The 13,585-nt window shown below is 49.6% G+C and overlaps 1 protein-coding gene across 1 annotated transcript in view; it reads right to left on the bottom strand.

Moving 5' to 3' along the window:
- Positions 1-13,585, bottom strand: part of LOC141144066 (uncharacterized) — a 65,087-nt gene that overhangs the window by 11,167 nt on the left and 40,335 nt on the right. Inside the window, exons 10-13 of the mRNA XM_073629425.1 lie at positions 10,943-11,057; positions 3,913-4,041; positions 3,572-3,666; positions 1,691-1,838 (exon numbers count right to left, since the gene is read on the bottom strand). Of these exons, the coding sequence (XP_073485526.1) occupies positions 3,941-4,041; positions 10,943-11,057 (216 nt within the window). The 3' untranslated portion in view covers positions 1,691-1,838; positions 3,572-3,666; positions 3,913-3,940. The remainder of the gene's footprint in view (positions 1-1,690; positions 1,839-3,571; positions 3,667-3,912; positions 4,042-10,942; positions 11,058-13,585) is intronic.

The raw sequence follows: 13,585 nt of genomic DNA, 5'->3' as shown, positions 1-13,585 counted from the left end.
GGATTTCAAATCATCAGACCTGTGAATCGGCAATCTGGCTGCTGCCAGAGGGTGGGGGAGCGGTCCCCCCGCCTGCCGCCAGAGGGTGGGGAGCGTCCCCCACCCCCGCCTGCCGCCAGAGGGTGGGGAGCGGTGCCCCCGCCTGCCGCCAGAGGGTGGGGAGCGGTGCCCCCGCCTGCCGCCAGAGGGTGGGGAGCGGTGCCCCCGCCTGCCGCCAGAGGGTGGGGAGCGGTGCCCCCGCCTGCCGCCAGAGGGTGGGGAGCGGTACCCCCCCCGCCTGCCGCCAGAGCTTGGGGAGCGGTCCCCCGCCTGCCACCAGAGGGTGGGGAGCGTCCCCCCGCCCTGCCGGCCAGAGGGTGGGGAGCATCCCCCCCCCGCCAGAGGGTGGGAGCGTCCCCCACCGCCTGCCGCCAGAGGGTGGGGAGCGGTGCCCCCGCCTGCCGCCAGAGGATGGGGGAGCGGTGCCCCCGCCTGCCGCCAGAGGGTGGGGAGCGGTGCCCCCGCCTGCCGCCAGAGGGTGGGGAGCGGTGCCCCCGCCTGCCGCCAGAGGGTGGGGAGCGGTGCCCCCGCCTGCCGCCAGAGGGTGGGGAGCGGTGCCCCCGCCTGCCGCCTCGAGGGTGGGGGAGCGTCCCCCCCGCCAGAGGGTGGGGAGCGGTGCCCCCGCCTGCCGCCAGAGGGTGGGGAGCGGTCCCCCCCGCCTGCCACCAGAAGGTGGGGAGCGGTCCCCCCGCCTGCCACCAGAGGGTGGGGAGCCGGTCCCCCCGCCTGCCACCAGAGGGTGGGGAGCGGTCCCCCCGCCTGCCACCAGAGGGTGGGGAGCGGTCCCCCCCGCCTGCCACCAGAGCTTGGGGAGCGGTCCCCCCGCCTGCCACCAGAGGGTGGGGAGCGTCCCCCCGCCTGCCGCCAGAGGGTGGGGAGCATCCCCCCCCCGCCAGAGGGTGGGGAGCGTCCCCCCGCCTGCCGCCAGAGGGTGGGGAGCGGTGCCCCCGCCTGCCGCCAGAGGATGGGGAGCGGTGCCCCCGCCTGCCGCCAAGAGGGTGGGGAGCGGTGCCCCCGCCTGCCGCCAGAGGGTGGGGAGCGGTGCCCCCGCCTGCCGCCAGAGGGTGGGGAGCGGTGCCCCCGCCTGCCGCCAGAGGGTGGGGAGCGGTGCCCCGCCTGCCGCCAGAGGGTGGGGAGCGGTGCCCCCGCCTGCCGCCAGAGGGTGGGGAGCGGTGCCCCCGCCTGCCGCCAGAGGGTGGGGAGCGGTGCCCCCCGCCTGCCGCCAGAGGGTGGGGAGCGTCCCCCCGCCAGAGGGTGGGGAGCGGTGCCCCCGCCTGCCGCCAGAGGGTGGGGAGCGGTCCCCCCCGCCTGCCACCAGAAGGTGGGGAGCGGTCCCCCCCGCCTGCCACCAGAGGGTGGGGAGCGGTCCCCCCCGCCTGCCACCAGAGGTGGGGAGCGGTCCCCCCGCCTGCCACCAGAGGGTGGGGAGCCCTACCAAGGGTAGGGACTTGCCCCTGGATACAGGACCTGTGAAATCACAGGACTGGCCAAGAGACCCGTGGCCATGAGTAGAGAGTTTCCCATGATTTTAAAGAACGTGTGGAAGATCTTTTTGTCCAGCCGGTAGAACTTCTACTATCCAATAACTAAAAAATGTTCCCACTCTGCAGTTACAATAAAGCACGAAAGCGGACATCGGCACACATCTTACCAGGCCACGGTGATCCTGGATCCAGGTAGTTTAGTTTGACGTGCCCAGAGCGATCTGCTTGTTCTCCTCCTTATCTGTGGCCATAAGCTACAGTTTCTCCAGTTGCTCCTCCAGCCTTTCCTTCTGCTTCTTCTTCTTCTCCAGCTCCCTGCAGACACACACAGGAATCTCACTGATAGGACAGTACAAAAAAAGCTGACCCCCCCCCCCAAACCCGACATTTTACTGATTGCTGCTACATCCAGACCAAAGACAAATGGCAATCTGTCCAATCTGTACAGTACAAGGGTAGACCAAGTGTACCCGTCACAAATCAGCTACATTCAGCATTGAAGTGTCTGAAGAGGGGAGGATTAGAAGCCTCTCGGGGTTTTCACTATGTGGGGCTCCATTAGAGAGATTAAAGTGTTTCTAAAAGGCAGGCGGTGCTTTTCTTTTATCTTAATGTATTCTCTACATTAAAAGGTAAAAAAAAAACAAACAAAAAAAAAAAAACTTCTGCAGAAGGTTTGGTGCGTTTTTGAAGCAGTTTTTGTTCCATGGAAATACATGGAAACACTTGATTCAAGCGTTTTATCGCATTTTGTCACAGGTTTTTGAGCGGTTTTGCAAATGCAATAATTAGATAAAAGTGTATAAATAAAATAATTAATAATCATAAAAAATTAACCCTAACCCCAATATTAACCCTAATATTGGCCCCATACCCCAATATTAATGCCTTATTACTTAATATTAAACCCTAAATCTAACCCCAACCCCAATATTAACCCTTTACCCTAATTCCAACTTCTAAACCCAATATTAACCCCTAACCCCAATACTAACCCAACATTAACCCCTTACTCCAATATTGACCCCTAACCCCAATATTAACCCCTTACCTTAAATCTCTAACCCCTAACCCCAATATTAACCCCTAATTCTAACCCCAACATTAACCCCTACCCCTAATTCTAACCCCAATATTAACCCCTAATCCCTAACATTAACCCCTAACCGCAATTCTAACCCCAATATTAACCCCTAATCCCTAACATTAACCCCTAACTGCAATTCTAATCCCAATATTAACCCCTAATCCCTAACATTAACCCCTAACCGCAACTCTGACCCCCAACATTAACCCTTTACCCTAATTGTAACCCCCTAAACTATACTATAGTATAACAATACTAACCTATTAACCCCTAACCCCAATATAAACCCCTTACTCCAATATTGACCCCTAACCCCAATATTAACCCCTTACCCTAATTCTAACCCCTTACCCCAATATTAACTTCTTACCCTAATCCTAATCCCAATATTAACCCCTAAACCCAATCCCTAACCTATCAAAATAAATAAGTAAACCAATAAATTAACCCCTAATCCCTTACCAAGAAAAAGTAAAAAATAAATAAACTGGATGAAAAAGCTGAAAAAACATAGCAACAAATGATAAATCAGATGAGATTGTTCTCTATTGGCTAATAATAATAAAAAAAAAAAAAAAAAAAAAAAGCTCAAAAACGCTTTAAAAACACTCCCACGCTCAGGTGTGAATGCAGCCCTATAGGTTGGTTTCCCCTTCAGTTTTACCATAGTGAGGGAGGATGTGGGTTCCCTTCCTGGCCAGGAAAAGGCAATGAAGATGAATAATACAAATCTATTTTCTGACTCGGCTCACGTGGGATCGGGAAGTGACCGAATTTATGAATAATGTTCATCCAATACAATTCTATTCTTACACTCCTCGGCCTAAACTTTGCACTGACATTTCCTGTATCTATAAACACAAACGTTTTTGTCTTTTATATGTATTTTAAACTGAATGGTTTGTTTTATGAGATTGGGGGGGGGGGGGTCACAAATACAGAAAACACAAGTAGTTCGCACTTCTTTGTCCTCTCAGTGTTACACTTTTTATGGTCGGCTTTAGCTTTCTTCAGCTCTTTCTTTGCTTCCTTCAGCTGCTCCTCCTTTGCATCAATCTGTAAGAAAAAAAACAAACAAAAAGATAAAAAAAAAACAAAAAAAACAAAAAAGACAAAAAAAAAAAAAAAAAAAAGTGTGTTGTCCTCTTTATATAGGAGCTCCACCCACAACAATGGGCAGTGGTTGCAAAAGAGATAAAAGTCAGAAAGTGGAACCCATACACTGACGAAACCCGGCAATACAGGAAGAAAAAAAAACAAAAACAAAACCTTAAAATTAAATGAACAAATTGGGTGAAATACCTTTGCCTGTAGATTTTGCATGGATTTTTCAAAGGGTCTTTGGTGGAGCCCTCTGGTGGTTGCAGAGAAGAGCCACAGCCCTGTTGGCACGGTTGTAGGACAAGATTTTGGCTGGCACGTTGTCCTCCGCTGTTTACAAATAGTAGGCCAAGATACAGGCATGTTATTAACCCCTTCAATACCGGGCACTTTCACCCCCCCCCCCCCCCCCCCCTCCTGCCTAGGCCAATTTTCAGCTTTCAGCGCTGTCCCACTTTGAATGACAATTACACGGTCATACAACACTGTACTCAAATACAAATTTTATCTTTTTTTTTAACATAAATAGAGCTTTCTTTCAGTAATATTTATTCACCACTGGGTATTTATTTTTTGCTAAATAAATGAAAAAAAGGCCAGGGTGGATAAAAATAAATTTTTATCCAAATCAGATTTTTTTTTATTTTTATCAAATTGATTTTAATAAAATGATTTTGGAGTAAAAATCTATCTAAAAGAAAGTTTTCTATTTAAGATAAATAAATTTAGTTTATTCAACATGAAATGGAGCATAGTTATGTAGTATGAGGCTGTATATTCTGCAATATTTATATTTTTGGTAAACTCATTCAATGAATCCAAGCTCTGCAAGCTGAGATACAGTAGGTGACCGCGATATTGTGTCAATCTCGCCGCATTTCTCGGTGAGATTTGACACCTGCGAGCCCCGTCGCGGGAGCCAGTGCCGAGATGGTTCACTGATCGGGAAAAGAAAACTTTGTTTTCCTTTCCTGATGAGTGACAGGCAGTGCTGACAGCTGTCTGGTATGAATCCTGAGGGGGAACGCCGCGCCAAATTTTAAATGAAAAAATCGTCGTGGGTTCCCCCCCCAGGGGCATACCAGGCCCTTAGGTCTGGTATGGATCTAAGGGGAACCCCCTACGTCGAAAAATCGGTGTCGGGGTCCCCCCCAAAATCCATACCAGACCCTTATCCGAGCACGCAGCCCGGCCATCCAGGAAAGGGGGTGGGGACGAGCAAGCGCCCCCCCCTCCTGAGCCGTACCAGGCCGCATGCCCTCAACATGGGGGGTGGGTGCCTTGGGGGGGGCGCCCTGCGGGCCCCCCCACCCCAAAGCACCTTGCCCCCATGTTGATGAGGACAAGGTTCTCTTCCTGACAACCCTGGCCGTTGGTTGTCGGGGTCTGCGGGCGGGGGGCTTATCGGAATCCGGGAGCCCCCTTTAATAAGGGGGCCCCCAGATCCCGACCCCCCACCCTATGTGAATGAGTATGGGGTACATTGTACCCCTACCCATTCTTCTAGGGAAAGTGTCAATAAAAAAAAAAAAAAAAAAACACAGCACACAGGTTTTAAGAGTAATTTATTAAGCAGCTCCGGGGTCTTCTTCCGACTTCGGGGGTGGGGGAGTGTTTGCTTCCGACTTCTCACGGTGTTCCGCCTCTTCTCCCGGGCCCCTCCGCTATCTTCTTCCAGCTCTTTTGCCAGCGAGGGGCCCGGTCTGCTGCCGTCTTCTCGCCGTCGCTGTCTCGTTGCTTCTTCTCTTCTTCCAATGTTGACACAACGCTCTCTCCGGCTGGAATGCTGTGTGCGAGCTGCGGAGCCATTTATATAGGCGGTGACCCCGCCTCCTTGTGACGTCATGGTCCCAGCATGTGCAGGGAATCTAACTACCAGCAAGAATAAGTCCTTACATTTACAGAACACTTGTCATTTCAGATCCATCATGGCAGCGCCTGTTAGCGGGCGTCCAATCACCTGCTCCCTTCCATCCAATCACCAGCCTTCCCATTAAAGTGAATGGGACTATCGGTGAGTAAACAGCGGCTCACGAGCAGGAGGAGCCAACAGCGGCTCACGAGCAGGAGGAGCCAACAGCGGCTCACGAGCAGGAGGAGCCAACAGCGGCTCACGAGCAGGAGGAGCCAACAGCGGCTCAGGAGGAGCCAACAGCGGCTCAGGAGGAGCCAACAGCGGCTCAGGAGGAGCCAACAGCGGCTCACGAGGAGCCAACAGCGGCTCACGAGGAGCCAACAGCGGCTCACGAGGAGCCAACAGCGGCTCACGAGGAGCCAACAGCGGCTCACGAGGAGCCAACAGCGGCTCACGAGGAGCCAACAGCGGCTCACGAGGAGCCAACAGCGGCTCACGAGGAGCCAACAGCGGCTCACGAGGAGCCAACAGCGGCTCACGAGGAGCCAACAGCGGCTCACGAGGAGCCAACAGCGGCTCACGAGGAGCCAACAGCGAGTCAGGAGGAGGAGCCAACAGCGAGTCAGGAGGAGGAGCCAACAGCGAGTCAGGAGGAGGAGGAGCCAACAGCGAGTCAGGAGGAGGAGGAGCCAACAGCGAGTCAGGAGGAGGAGGAGCCAACAGCGAGTCAGGAGGAGGAGGAGCCAACAGCGAGTCAGGAGGAGGAGGAGCCAACAGCGAGTCAGGAGGAGGAGGAGCCAACAGCGAGTCAGGAGGAGGAGGAGCCAACAGCGAGTCAGGAGGAGGAGGAGCCAACAGCGAGTCAGGAGGAGGAGGAGCCAACAGCGAGTCAGGAGGAGGAGGAGCCAACAGCGAGTCAGGAGGAGCCAACAGCGAGTCAGGAGGAGCCAACAGCGAGTCAGGAGGAGCCAACAGCGAGTCAGGAGGAGCCAACAGCGAGTCAGGAGGAGCCAACAGCGAGTCAGGAGGAGCCAACAGCGAGTCAGGAGGAGCCAACAGCGAGTCAGGAGGAGCCAACAGCGAGTCAGGAGGAGCCAACAGCGAGTCAGGAGGAGGAGGAGCCAACAGCGAGTCAGGAGGAGGAGCCGCTGTGGGACAGAGATGACAGTTGCCCCTTAAAGCAGTGTTTCACTCGTTTTTAAATTCATTAAAAGACAGCAGCTACAAAAAGTGTATCTGCTGACTTTTAATAGACACTCACCTGTCCCGCGGTCCAGCGATGGGCCGCCCGAAGCCTTGGTCCTCTCCCTTGCATTGCAAGTGTGGGCACATGGCTGTGACAGTCTCATAGCCGGGTGCGCACTGCGCATGCGCGAGTTGTGCATCTTCTCAGTGGCAGGGCAATCTTCTGGGATGCGTGATGTGTCCCAGAAGATTGCAGGGAGGGGGAGAGGAGGAGTAGCCTAGGTGGCGAGAGCTGGGTACTTGTCAAAACTAGGTACTCGCCCCCCCCCGGCCCCAAAAAAATTATATGACAAATGTGGCATGTAAGGGGGTGAGGAGTGCTGAAAGTGGAAGTTCCACTTTTGGTTTGAACTCCGCTTTAAAAATGTTGATTTACTAGTGATTTCAATCAAATCCACCCTGAAAAAAAAAATGTTTTGCTATATTTCTGTTATAAAATGTTGCTAATAAATAAATCTTTCTTCATAAATTTAGACCAAAATGTATTGTGTGCTCCATTTCTTTAGTGACAATAACCCAAATCAGCGTATATTATTTAGTCTGTAGGAAAGTTATAGAGTCCACAAACTTTGGGATATATATCTGAAAAACGATCAATCCTGATGTACTGACGGCCGATCTCATTTCTTGAGCCCAAAAAATTCCAGAACAGTACAAAATACCCCCCCCCCAAATGACCCCATTTTGGAAAGTAGACAGTCCCGAGGTATTCAGTAAGAGGCATGGCTGGCTTTTTGTAATTTTATGGAAAATTAAGGGAAAACAAAAAAAAAAACCTTTTTTTTTTTTTTTTTTACGTATGGTCACCAGTGCAGTACAGAGTCATCATATAACTAGTATGGCGGCGATCGGGGATGCCGACTAGTGACAGTACGAAAAAATAAAAAGTTATAATTTTTTTTTCCATTTTTTTTACTACCACACTGTGACCAGAGCAATATAATGTTACCATAGTAACATTGTACTACTTCTGAAGAAGTAACCAGGATTTTCTTTCTTTTTTTTTTTACACATTGCTATAAGCAAGCATTTTACTAAATGAAACCGAATCATTCAGTCTGTTTTGTTGCGATTATCTGTGATTGGTCAAAGCCAAATCACATGGTACAGACGGGGCTGCGATTGGTCCCGTCTGTAGTATGTGATCGAATTGACCAATCACAGCTAGCAACAACAGTTGTACACAATGGATGGCTTCCTGTCATGCCATCCTTTCTGTACATCTGTCATGTGACCTGCTGTGATTGGTCATGGCGGTCACATGGTACCGGCAGCAAACTGGTGACAGACTGCGCTGCGCCACAGAGCGACCCCACACAGGACATCATATCACCTCCAGTTAGAATGGTAAAGCCATCGCCCGCCGTCCTTTGTCTATAGGTTGGGTGGGAAGTGGTTAAAAAAAAATGCATAGAAAACCCACTTGAAGTGGTTGTATAAATGAAAGTATGGGGAGAGCGGCGCTCCTTATACAGTATAGGGAGCGTCACTCACTCCGTACTTTATTTATACATATATCACCCCCTATCCTGAGGGGTGTAATTAGGGGAGGCTGCAAACATTTTTATCCTAAGTGCGGAATTATTTCTACTTCATTAAAGCGGTTCTAAACTCCTTTTTAGCACTTGAACCTATAGGTGAGCCTAGAATAAGGCTTACCTATAGGTACTGTAAATATCTCCTAAATGTGCGCCCTTCAGGAGATATTTACCTTGTAGTGAACCAATGAAGTCATCGGCGCATGCGCTGTGAAGAAACGGCCCTCCATGACATTTCTTCCTGAGCGAATGCCGTGGCAGCTCCGCCGCACATGCGCGGGAGTGACGTCCCACGGCTCCAGACAGTCACACAGCCGGAGTCCGTGGCCCTGGAAGCAGGAGGGGCCAAGATGGATGCGGCCTGCAGCGGGGACATCGCTGGCTTTAATTGCAGGCAAGTGGCACATAATGGGCTAGTATGAGATGCATACTAGCCCATTATGCTTTTACTTTGCAGGGTTTGCAGGGAACAAAAGAGGAAGTAAAACCCACCAGGCATTACTTCCTCATTAAACGTCACACTTTTATTGGAGAACCAATGTAAAAAAAAAAAAAAATCACAGCTGCTGATCTTTTTCTGAACAGACAGTTTGAGTGGCGGTTCACGCTTGTATGATGTCAAACATCAAATGCGATTCGCACCGCACTGCAGATCACGTGACCTCTGTGTGATGCGAATTCACATTGCATTCAGACCAAAATCGCACAGGACCCTTATATTTTTGTCCGCACCAGAATCAGATCGCATGGGTGTTCACATTCCTGTCCGAATTCACAGTCAGCACTACAAACCCATCTGGGGGTGTCATTAACTTTGTATTGACACCCACAGCGGTTAGCAAAGGGCTGTGTGAACTGTCTGAGATTCGGGTGTGATGGGGGAACCCGCACTGGAATCACAGGGATTCCCACATCACACCAGTGTGAACTAAGCTGCTGACTTGCTGCCCCCTAGAGGACAAAACCAAACCCTACAATCACTGGTAAGACATTTATAGGTCCTGATTATAGAGTAACTTCACTTCTGTTGAGAAAAAACCAAAAAAAACAAAAAACAATCCCCTAAAGAAATAGCCGTTTGCTTCACAATGTCCTTGGGATATCACTTCTTTAGGGTCTGGTTCGGTGCGCTTTATTGCCTCACAGTGTGCCGAATGCATAAAAATGAAGCAGCACATCCTGTGGTCTCCCCTCCTGTAAGTATGTTCCTGGTGATAGACTGACAGTAATGTGCAGAGAGAGGGAGCACTGACCGAGTACTGACCCTTCCTCTCCCAGTCTGAGCGCTGCTGTCCAGGTGCTAACAGACAGGCTTGGGGTATCCATACTAATTGTCATTAAAAACATTTTTCTAAATAAATATTTAGCTACAAATTAAAATGTTTTTGTTTTTAAATTTTCCTGAAGACACTCGTCAGTAAATGAGGACATTCTTAAAAACTGAGAGCAGAACTAAAAAGCAAGCAGCAAGCTTTACCTCTACACAGACATCTTCTAGAGCGGGTGTCCCCAACCACCGGGACCAGTGCCGGGCCGTGGCCGGTTGAAGACCGGACCGCACATCAGGGGGTGGGCGGAGACCGTGGTCAGCACAGGGGTATCACAGACCACAGGTGCCTCTTACCTCCCCGCTGAGCGGCCTGTGTGTCCTCTCCCGGCTCCTCCACCCGCCCAACGACACCATCCTATCAGCAGGGCGGGGAGGTGCTGCAGATCGGAACGGAGTCTTCATATTAACAAGCGGGTAATTACCCCCTCCGTCCAGATCTGCAGCTCCTCCCACCCCCTGCTCTGCTGATAGGATGACGTCGTTGGCCAGGCGGGTGAGGACACACGGACCGATGACAGCCTTTGCCCTGACAAAGATAGGAGTCCTGTGCAGGGGAGGAACAGGGAAGTGATGTGATGAGAGGAAAGGATGGAGGGGGGCAGACTACAGGGGCACTCTGATGAAGGATGACTGATTGCTAGGGGCACTATGGTACAGGGGTTCTGTGATATAGAGGGGACTGCACTGTAATCTTTACAGTGCAGTCCCCTTTACATCACAGTGTCCCCTTTACAGTGAAGTTTCCTTTATAGTGCAGTATCCTTTACATTACAAAGCCCCCTTTACAGAGCAGTCCCTGTTACATTAATGTAAAGGGGGAGGGGCTGTTATGTAAAGGGGGAGGGGCTGTTATGTAAAGGGGGAGGGGCTGTTATGTAAAGGGGGAGGGGCTGTTATGTAAAGGGGGAGGGGCTGTTATGTAAAGGGGGAGGGGCGGTTATGTAAAGGGGGAGGGGCTGTTATGTAAAGGGGGAGGGGCTGTTATGTAAAGGGGGAGGGGCTGTTATGTAAAGGGGGAGGGGCTGTTATGTAAAGGGGGAGGGGCTGTTATGTAAAGGGGGAGGGGCTGTTATGTAAAGGGGAGGGGCTGTTATGTAAAGGGGGAGGGGCTGTTATGTAATATCCATGGTCCTCAAGAAGTCCAAAAGAAATGGATTGGTTCTTCCTGGTGCCCTGACTGCAGTTCGCTTTGTTTCAGTGGACACATTAAGGGTCGGGAGAGACGCTGCATCAGCCCGGCCTCCGAAGAGGAAGCCCACTCACCATTGGTCAGTTCTTTGAGTTGGTTCTGCAGGGTAATGGAGGCGTTATACGTTCTGAACACCTTGGCAGTCAGTCCGTCCATCAGATCCTGGAGATGTTTGTTTAGTGTGGAGGTCTGGAAGGGAAATGAAGGTTCACATTACAGATTTTCTCTTGGATTACAACAAACAGAATCAAGTTAAGTTCTTCCAAATTGGCAACATGATGGGCCACAACATACCTGTACCTTTTAAAACCGAGTGTTTGTGAAGACCATGTGTGTCAATTCAGCCTGCCAGGCCATTTCATGTGGCCCTCACACCTCTCTGCAGCTGCGGCACTCACCTCGTCTCCGACCCCACCTGATCTCAGCAGTAGAAAGGAGGACAGAACGCCTCCACCAGACCCTGCACGTCTCTGTGCAGCCACACAGAGAGACTCATCTCTACCCCCCCCCCCCCTCAGCAAATCGGCAGCAGAGAGGAGGACAGAACTCCTCCAGATCCTGCTCCTCTCTGTGCAGCTGCAGCATCCCCTTGTCACGCGGCTCCGGCCAGTCACAGAGTCTGTGAAGCAGTTAGAGGTACTTCCCTCTTTAACTGCTTGCCAACCAGCTGTACGTCGGCTCCTTTAAGCAGGAGCGCTGCACTGCGGGGGGTGCCGATGCTCGTGGCCTACCGTCGTGATGACCGATGGCCACGAGTGATCACGGGCACGAGAGGCAGAACAGGGAGGTGTGTGTGTGAACACACACCTCCCTGTTCTGTTTGAAGAGACAGATCGTGTGTTCCTAATAGCTGGGAACCACGATCTGTCATTTCCTATAGTCAGTCCCATCCCCCTACAGTTACAAAAACATCCAGGGAACACGTTTAACCCCTTGATCGCCCCCCTAGTGTTAACCCCTTCCCTGCCAGTGACATTTATACAGTAATCAGTGCATTTTTATAGCATTGTTCGCTGTATTAATGCCAATGGTCCCAAAAATGTGTCAAAAGTGTCCATCTGTCCGCTGCAATATCACAGTCCCGATAAAAATCGTTGCTATTACTAGTAAAAAATAAATAAATAATAAAAAAGCTATAAATCTATACTATAGCTATAACTTTTGTGCAAACCAACCAATATATGCTTATTGCGATTTTATTTTTATTTTTTTTACCAAAAATATGTAGAAGAATACGTATCGGCCTAAACTGAGGAAAAATTCGCTTTTTTTAAAAAAAAAAAGGGGATAGCAAAAAGTAAAAAGGTATTGTGTTTTTTTCAAAATTGGCAATTTTTTTGTTTATCGCGCAAAAAATAAAAACCGCAGAGGTGATCAAATACCACCAAAAGAAAGCTCTATTTGTGGGAAAAAAAGGACATCAATTTTGTTTGGGTGCAATGTCGCACGACCGCGTAATTGTCAGTTAAAGTGACGCAGCGCCGAATCGCAAAAAATGGCCTGCTCATTCAGCAGCCAAATCTTCTGGGGCTGAAGTGGTTGACGACTAATGCCCCATACACACAATGAGATTATTGGACGAACGATCGTCCGTTTTTTTTTTTGTTTTTTTTTTTGCATGCTAATCTCAGATCGAATCTGATGAGTTTACTAAAGTCACGAAAATTCCCGTATGACAGAAAAAAAAATTCTGAAGTGATGTCATGTGTTGTAATGCATTTGTATTACATTTTTGAACGATAGCTGTACTGATTAAACGAAAATCGTACGATCCGGCATTGTACGAAAAAAAAAATAAAAATTTGTGCATGTCCGATAGAATAATATCGGATGAACTGTCCTGATCGGCTCTCGAAAGCTCTTTACTAACGATCAGATTATCGTACGATCGCTTCCAAAGCGGTATTTTCCGTACGATTTTCTGATTGTGTGTACAGAACGGGGCTTAAGCCTTTTTATGATACTTAAATTAAAGTCAGTATTTTTTGCTAGAAAATTACTTCGAACCCCCCAAACACACACATATATATATTTATATATATGAGCTGCACAATTAATATTATATATATATATATATTAGAGCTGCACAATTAATCGTCAAGAATCGTTATCACAATCTTGATTAAAGTGTTCCACAATTCTTTTTATACTTAAAGAATTCTCTCTGCTTTTCTGAAGCCACAGCCCTCAAAAGAAAGGAAGAGAAAAACTGGGAAGTCTGCCAAGAATCAAAACATTCTTTATCAGTTGAACTTAAGTATAAACATTGTAACAATTTAAATGGAATAGACTTTGTGTAGGTGAAAAAAGTTTAACCACTTAAAAGTGGTTGTATAGTCTTTTTTTTTAACTTTTACCTACAGGTAAGCCTATAATAAGGCTTACCTGTAGGTAAAAAAAATATCTCCTAAACCTGTACGGTTTAGAAGATATTCCCCTCGCAATGAGCCGCTGACTGCAGTGGCGCATGCACACAGGGGATTCTCGGCTGAAAGCCCGGCAACTGTCGGACCTTAACGGGAAAGAAATCTCCCACGCGCATGCGCGGGAGTGATGACATCGCGGCTCCAGCAACTCGCAGCGCTGGAACCGCGATACACGGAAGACACGCCGAGGCAACATGTCAGCTACCTCAGCGTGGACCAGGTAAGATACCGACGCCTCATTCTAAGGTAAGTATTTCATAATGAGCTAGTATGCGGTGCATACTAGCTCAT

This window comes from Aquarana catesbeiana, linkage group LG05, assembly GCF_042186555.1.
Source record: "Aquarana catesbeiana isolate 2022-GZ linkage group LG05, ASM4218655v1, whole genome shotgun sequence".
NCBI classification, from domain to species: Eukaryota; Metazoa; Chordata; class Amphibia; order Anura; family Ranidae; genus Aquarana; species Aquarana catesbeiana.
This window is presented reverse-complemented; position numbering and strand designations above follow the sequence as displayed.